General features: G+C 32.3%; 1 protein-coding gene across 1 annotated transcript; it reads left to right on the top strand.

Moving 5' to 3' along the window:
• Positions 1-2,879: 2,879 nt before the first annotated feature.
• LOC108226366 (nuclear transcription factor Y subunit C-3-like) lies at positions 2,880-3,961 on the top strand. The gene is made up of 2 exons (XM_064080228.1): positions 2,880-3,429; positions 3,540-3,961. Exons 1-2 carry the CDS (start codon positions 2,880-2,882, stop codon positions 3,959-3,961), a joined length of 972 nt encoding a protein of 323 aa, XP_063936298.1.
• The last annotated feature ends 4,478 nt before the right edge of the window (positions 3,962-8,439 follow it).

The following is an 8,439-nucleotide window of genomic DNA, read 5'->3' as shown; positions in this document are numbered from 1 at the left end:
TCTTTAATGCCTCAGATCCGGGAATCCTTTATGCCTGTGCCTCGAGCTTAGTAACTGCATAACCAGCAGCAGCCTCAGTCACTGCATAACCAGCAAGCAGTTTATACCTTGGCCGTGTTCTTAGTATTAATATGGGTGATGTTGTTTAAATTTAATGTTATTTTGCATTACTGTAAGTAGGATCTTTGTATACTACTGTGAGGGTCATGTCAATTAGCGGTAAAAAATGGAGAAAAGTGCTAAATGCCAAGTATGATTTAAAAGACTCCGTAAGCATGGAGCAATGCAAAAGATTTTGTGAGCTTGAGAATGATCAACTTATGACATAAAATTTTGAGATGTGAAAACAATCCGAAGAGAAGGCAGTAGAAACTTGAAAGGATAAAAGAGTGAAACTTTATGGCAAGTAAACAACTAAACCCAGACATTTATATACGATGGCCAACATTCCACCAAAGAGACTCGACGCCACTATAAATCATCAATTTTATTATAAATTTTGTTATAAAATACACGTAACGTGATTCTATTATATAATACTATAAAATAAATCTATTTTAAGTAATTTAACACTTAAAATTTGATTAAAAAAGTATATTTTCGAAACTGATTCTACAACAGAATAATTCTGGATGATTATTATTCTGTTATAGAATTATGTTGAGATATTGCATAATTTTAGATGATCTTTGGAATAAAAAAATTGTGTAACTTCATTTTCGGTTTAATAATCAAAATTTGCAATTATATTTCATAAAAAATATAATAGAATATATATTATGTATATATTTATAATGGTGTGCTACTTAACTCCATAAAAGAGGGTATGTTATGGAGTGCTACCCTATATATGATTATTCTCTTTTCCTAGATATATGCATAAATTATAGGCCACCGGTTTAGATCTGTTTAAACAAAAATTATTATCAAAAATAATAAAATATATTTAATATTTGATTTTATATCAAAATAAAATTAAATCAAACTAATTCAAATCTAAAGAGTGTTAAACAAGACATAAGAAAAACAATAATATATTGCTAATAAACAAAAATAAATAATTGCAATCAATTTGAAAATATGCAAATTCTCTGAATTTTTTAATATATTTATTTATATTATTTTAAGACGAGACATATTTATATTATTCTAGAGCTTGAAAGTTACAAACCAAAATAAATCTAATTGATAGTTCACAATTATTTTAATTAAAAATTTATTATGAACTATTTATTGAGAGAATTATGTATTTATATGCCGTGCATCACTCCAGATTTTTGTATGATTATAACTTGATTTGTCTTAATTATTTATTAAAAATATATGAATATGATTTAAGTATTTCAATAATTATTATGTTGCTGGTCTAGTTTTAAGAATACAAAATATAATGATATGTGATAAAATTATACTAAATATAATATAAAAATATGATTTTGTTCATAAGTAATTTAGTTGCATAATAAGCATGCAGAGTGAATATGTTATTCAAATTCTAAAAAAATTAATTATCACAATAGTTATACTATTTTTTTAATTATAGTGTGCCATAAGTTTTTGCATTTACTGTTATTTTGCTTTGTGGCTTTTTTTTTAAAAAATAATTTTACTATCTCACATACATAAAATAGGTGTGTCATTCATATATTTTGCACGTTGTTGTATATATGAAATACATGCCTTCTATGTATTATGCGGTGGCATGTTTATTTGTACATTTTATGCATGTATGAAGTACATGTCTTTTTCATATGTTGCAGTGACAGGTATTGTATGTTTCTGCATGTATGATACAGGTGTCTTCTGTAACGGAACATGTATTATTGTACGTTTCTGCATGTAAATTTAACATGTAGCGGGGGAAATTTCAATTTAAGAGACACGTTTCATTGTGAATCATGCATTAGTTTTGTTAAGTCTTCACTCAAGTATTTGTTGATCTTGATAGACTTTGCAAAGTAGGTTTTTCAATCTTAGAATACTTGTATAGTAATGAGTTTAGGGATGGCAGAAAAAACCGATCCGAATGGATACCCGACCGTTTCGACCCGAATGGATCTTACCGAACCCGATATTTTGGATTTGGATTTGGATTTGGATTTGATTTTTAGACCCGAACGAGTTTGGATTTGGATTTGGATACTAGGTATTCCGTATCGAAACCCGACCCGAAATCCGAATCCGATCCAAACCCGATCCAAACCCGAAACCCGAAAAAAATTCCAAAATATTTATATATATATATATATGTATGTATATGTATGTATGTGTATATGTATACTAATATACTTTTTATCAATTTTAAATCTACTAAATTTTGTTTATATATAGAGTGTGAATGTATATATTCTTGGGTTATAGTGGCTTTTTTTGTTTAACTAATGAGTTTCTTTAATATTTCATACTCCATATAGTGAAGATTTGTGTTCAAAAATTATTAAATACGGTTCAAGATTTTATTAATGTGTAATACTTTATTATTAAAGTAGTTTAGTTTTAAATATAATGAAATTTAAGAGCGAAAAAATCAAAAATAATATTTTTACAATACTTTATAAATTTCAGAATTTAAGTTTTGGATAAACCCGAACAAACCCGAACCCGATCCGAAACCCGTGGATTTGGATTTGGATTTGATATTTGAAACCCGATTGGATTTGGATTTGGATTTGGATTTTAAAAATAATTTGGATTTGGATTTGGATATCTCAAATATCCGAACCGATCCAACCCGTTGCCATCCCTAAATGAGTTTGCATAATCTTCTTTAGATTATGATACTTTACTAATTGATGGTTTAATGAAATAGTTACTAATAGATTTATGCTATGACAGACAACGTCACAACAGACAGAGGCACAGAGTTGTAAACTTTGATGATGGAGAGTCACCAACACTACATTGCTGATCAGGATGCAGATCAAGCAGGCAATAATCCCCCTCCGCTTCCTGACACACCAGATGTTGTAGCTTCCAACAGCGTTTCAGTACCAGTGCCCGCATACCGAGAAATTCAAGCACAAGCCCAGCATATGGAGAATGTTCGAGAACAACTGAGGCGATCTTGGGCTAACCAGATGCAAGAATTGACGCGTGCAGACCTCAAGAAGCACAGCCTCCCGCTTGCTCCTGTTAAGAGAATCATGAAAGCTGATAACGATATTAGGATGATCGCGCATGAAGCTTTACCATTATTTGCTAAAGCATGTGAGATGTTCATAGTTGATATGACATCACAGGCCTGGATTGTCACAGAAGAGGACAAGAGAAGGACTGTCCAGAAAAGTGATATCGTTGAAGCAGTTCTTAAAACAAATATGTTTGATTTTCTTGACAACATAATTCCAAGAGATGAAGTGAAGGAAAGAATTCTCAAAGCCAAAAATGCGAGACAAGGGGCAAGTTCATCTACTAATAGTGGAACTCAAGGCAACAATGCATCGAGTGTGACAAGAGCTGTTGTTCAGCAACCCCCACCGTTTGTCCCTATGTTTCAGCCAGTACCACAGATCCCGCAATCCTTTATGTCTGTGCCTCAGCCTCAGTCCCAGCAAAACCAGGAGATGCCGTTTATTCCCTGGCCACAGGCTCAGCAGATCCCGGGGCAGCATCTGCCAGTTATTCCCTGGCCACAAGCTCAGCAGCATCTGTACCAGCAGCCCCCGTTTATTCCCTGGCCACAGACTCAGCAGCCCAGGAGCAGCATCTGCCAATTATTCCCTGGCCACAAGCCCAGCAGCATCTGTACCAGCAGCCCCCGTTTATTCCCTGGCCACAGATTCAGCAGATCCCGGAACAACATCTGTCATTTAATGCCTGGCCACAAGCTCAGCAGCTTCTGGGCCAACAGACCCCGGAGCAGCCTCTTATATCTTTTACTCAAGCTGAGAACACTACTGACCAGCAAAATTTAGAGCAGTCATCGCTTCAAGCTGAGCAGCAACAGGACCAGCAGAATTAGCAGCAGCAAGGATTTAATAATTCTACTTGGCGCAGAAGTAGAGAGCTTGATGGAAACTGTGTTTGTAGAATGGTTTTTCTAAGTCTGCAAGTTATTAATGTAATTTTAATTTGTTTCTTAGAGTCATAGTTCAATGAAGGTCATAATCGTTACTCTGTACTGGTGTGGTGTAGTGGTGTAACTTGCATCAATAAGTTAAATGAAACTTCAGTTTGTGTTGCCATTTAGTCATTTCTAATGCAGCAATACAAGATTATGCATATTTATTTATATTTTGATTTTTAATAGTTTCGGAAATTTCGTGGAACCGTGTTACGCTAAGCTAAATTGTCATTATGTAATAAATTTAGGAAACGTATATCTTTGTAAGTTTTTGCATGCGAAGAATACGTGTCATTCATATATTGCATACGTTTTCATTTATATGTAATACATGTCATCTTAAATTTAATGCGTTTTCGGTATATCTTCTATTTAAGAAACTCATCTCATCTCTCGTTCACCCATAACATATCTACTTCATCCATAGTTTCTATTAACTCTTCAATCAAAACATTTGTTAGTTATAATTCCATTCTACCTTAATTGTTTCAAATTGTGGCAGTTCCTATTATCTTTTCAATCAAAACATCTGTATGTTACAGTTTTTTCTATATAGATTGTGTTCAATTGTTGCAGATTGAGTTTTTCTACATGAATTCAAACACTTGTATAAGGTAATACTATCGTTCTCTTCTTTTCTTTTCCTTTTATTATATGTGTTGTTTGATGCATTTCATCCAGCCTTTATATTGCCTAATTTACCTTGTTATATATTAAATTCTTCAGCTCTCCTCTCGTAAAAGACTTATCAACTGCAATTCTTCAACTCTCAGAAATCAGAAAGCTAGAATACCAGGAAAATTGTGGCTGGTTCACTCTTCATCCGCTTTCGCATTTCGGTAATATCAGTTCTTTATTAAGCAATTCTTTATGCCTATGCTTTAGCTCAATCCCAGCATTTTACAAGGTTCCTATATCCATTCCTCATTTTTTTGAATTTTATAAGGTTCAAATAGTTCTATAACTTATTTTCAAAACTAAAATAATTTTGAGACATAGGTAGTAGCAAAATATTGATTTATTTAGCATTATTTCCACAGGTTGAAATCAGAAATGAAGGATATATATCAGATTATCAAACATAGAATAAAGTTTGTTTTAAAAATGGGTTCAATGATATCTTTGTTCTGAACAGTTCTTCTTTTGTCCTCTTCTGTGATGATCCAGGCTTGTGAAGTCATATCAAGGATAAACATCTCACAAGTCTTAGCAAATACGGTTCTAGTTTCGTGGACAATCATCCTAATACCATTATCTGCTTTCATAATCCTCTTAATAGGAGCAAGCAGGAGTCTGTGGTTCTTGAGGTCTGCTGGAGTCAATCTTGCATCTGGTTAGGCCAATATCGCACGTAGAGGCAATCTTGGTCTAATCAGATGCATGAAATGACGCCAACAGACCAGAAGAAGCACAGCCTCCCACTTGCTCCTATTAAGAGGATAATGAAAGGGGCAAATGATGTTAGAATGATTGTCCAAGAAACTGTAATTGTATTTGCTAAAGATTGCGAGATGTTTATACTTGATATGACTTCACAAGCCTGGATCATCACAGAAGAGGATGAAAGACGGACTGTTCAGAAAAAGATATTGCTGCGGCAAATTTTTAGAACAGATACATTTGATATTCTCCAAACATGATTCCAATCGATCGGACAAATTCTAGGGGCCACGAACAATGGACAACAGGCGAGCTCATCTGTTGGTCCTAAATTTATTGCTACAATGTTCCTCAACAGCATGGAATCAGCCATGGCCACAAATCCAGCAAACCCTTTATGTGTGCCTATATTAATTTTTATTTATTTATTTAATTAGCCCTTTGTCACGCATTTAAATTTGCTGAAACTGGTAATGATAACAGAGCCATTGCACTTTCAGGTGGACTTGCAAAACTGTCTATCCCTGAGTAAGAGGAGAAAGGATTTGTAGGGCTCGAGGTGCCGTCTTTACTTTTGAGAACTGTAGGAGAAGATTTCACAAGAAATGTCTGGGCTTTGTATGTTTTACAATTCTTATGTATTTATATGCAATAGTCATGGTCTCAAGCAGTTGCTGCTGATATGATTATGACAGGCATTTATAATTCTTGTATCGCCTAAGTCATTCTCGCACAATCTCCGAATATTGAGGTTGAGCTTGTGCTTCTTGGTATGGGGGGTTGGTGCTGTGATGTGGATTCTGAAAGAGGAGAATAGGGCTGAGCTCTAGATACCGGAAGAGGAGGCTGCATTTCTAATTTAACATGTCATGGACAAATTTTCTATTTAAGAAACACATCTCATTTAATTTCGAGATCATTCACAAGTTTTGTTAACTCTTCAATCAAGTATTTTTTGGTCTTGGAGTTCTTTGCAGAGTAAATTTTTCAATTTTAGAATACTTAGTATAGCAATGATAGCACTTGACAAATACTATATATCATTGTGATGGTTAATTTTATACATGTTATATCACCGTGGTGGTTAATATATAGTACTTGTCAGGTGTTATCATTGCTATACAAGTATTCTAAGATTGAAAAACTTACTCTGCAAAGATCACCAAAACCAACAAATATTTGATTGAAGAGTTAAACAAAACTTGTGAATGATCTAGAAATAGGATGTGTTTCTTAAACAAAATCCAATACATGTTAAATAGAAATGTAGCCTCCTCCTCCAGTATATATCCACAACTCTGCTCTATTCTTCTCTTTCGGAATCCACATCACAACAGCAACCCACGTACCAAGAAGCTCAAGCTCAGCATATGGAGATTGTACCAGAACGATCCCAGCGGAACCAACAGCTGTCATTTATGTCCGGCACAGATCCAACAATCTTTTTTGCCTGCACCTCAAGCTATTTCCCAACAGCTGCCATTTATGTCATGACCTCAGATCCTGCAATCTCCTATGCCGGTGTCTCAGGCTCTATCCCAACATAGCTCACAACTGGCATTTATGCCAAGACCACAGATCCGGGAATCCTTTATGCCGGTGCCTCAGCCTCAGTCACTACATAACCAGCAGCAGCCCCAGTCACTGCATAACCAGCAAGCCGTTTATACCTTGGCCACAGCTCAGCAGCAGCTGGACGCTGACCCTGGTGCAGTTTCCTATATATGTGAGGTCGTCCATTAGTGTGTGCAGTCCCCTGTACGGTGTATCATAAGTTACATGAATTATGTTACAGACTATTTAGAAAATTTAAAATAATGACTTATGATTTACACTGATTTAAATAGAGTGTCTAGAGTAATGATTTTTTTCTATTCAAAATTAAGAAATGATTAATTCTTTTTTCAAGAGAAGAAAATAATTAATTTTTAACAAAAAAAGGTGATAAATAACAAGTTGAGAATAAAAACTTTTATCATATAATTATTACAATATATTAACTTTTTAAGATATTTGAGACTAGTTTTTTTCTTAAAAAAAATATATATAAATCTATTTTTTGAATTTTAAAATTTTATACTTTCAAATTAATATTTGACTATATTGTATAATAATATTTAATCAATATTTAAATAAAATTTTGACATAACTAATTAGTATTATATTTTTATTTATAAATAATATAACAATTAGATTTAACCTTGTATATACTAACACAAAGCCAGTTATACTATTTTATATTAAATTTAAATAGAAATAGTTGGAATATATTATTAACAAAATTCATAAAGATTATTAATAATGTTAAAATATGTAAGTAATCATTATGAGAAAACTTATTTGCCTAATAAATTTAATTGATTGTAATTTGAGAACTAAATCAAATACATCATATTTTATTACATGCTAGTTATTTATATATGATTTTTTTTTTCTTAAATATATGCATAACTTATAGGCCACCAATTTAGATTTGTTAGAACCAAAATTATTATCAGAAATAATTAAATATACTTTATATTTAAACTAAAATTAATTCAAATCCAAAAACTGTTAAACAAGAAATACTGTTTAGCTTCAATTTTTTATTAAAAAATATACTGAAAATGTACAAAAATAAATAATTGCAATCAATTTAAAATATGCAACTTCTCTGGCTTTTTGAATATATTTATTTATATTATCTTAAGATGGTCCAAATTTATATTATTCTAGACTTTAAAATTTACAAACCAAAATAAATTTAATTATAGTTCACAGTTATTTTGATTAAACATTCACTATGAACAATTTATTGAGAAAATTATTTATTTATATGTAGTGCATCACTCTAGATTTTGTATATTTTTAACTTAGTTTGTCTTAATTATCTATTAAAAATATATGAAAACAATTTAAATATTTTAATAATAATTATAATGTTGGTCAATTAAGCATGCATTAGTGTGAGTGTTTTATTTTCTATTCAAATATTCCTACCATGTTATTCAAATTCT

The sequence above is a fragment of the Daucus carota genome, chromosome 6 (assembly GCF_001625215.2).
Source record: "Daucus carota subsp. sativus chromosome 6, DH1 v3.0, whole genome shotgun sequence".
Classification (NCBI taxonomy): domain Eukaryota; kingdom Viridiplantae; phylum Streptophyta; class Magnoliopsida; order Apiales; family Apiaceae; genus Daucus; species Daucus carota.
The sequence above is the reverse complement of the archived record's forward strand: the minus strand, read 5'-3'. Positions and strand labels throughout refer to the sequence as shown.

Bases quoted from the DNA above. Each gene is read 5' to 3' on its own strand.
- LOC108226366 (XM_064080228.1), top strand. From the start codon at position 2,880: ATGGAGAGTCACCAACACTACATTGCTGATCAGGATGCAGATCAAGCA. The intron at 3,430-3,539 runs GCAACAATGCAT...TCTGTGCCTCAG, and splicing joins TACTAATAGTGGAACTCAAG to CCTCAGTCCCAGCAAAACCA.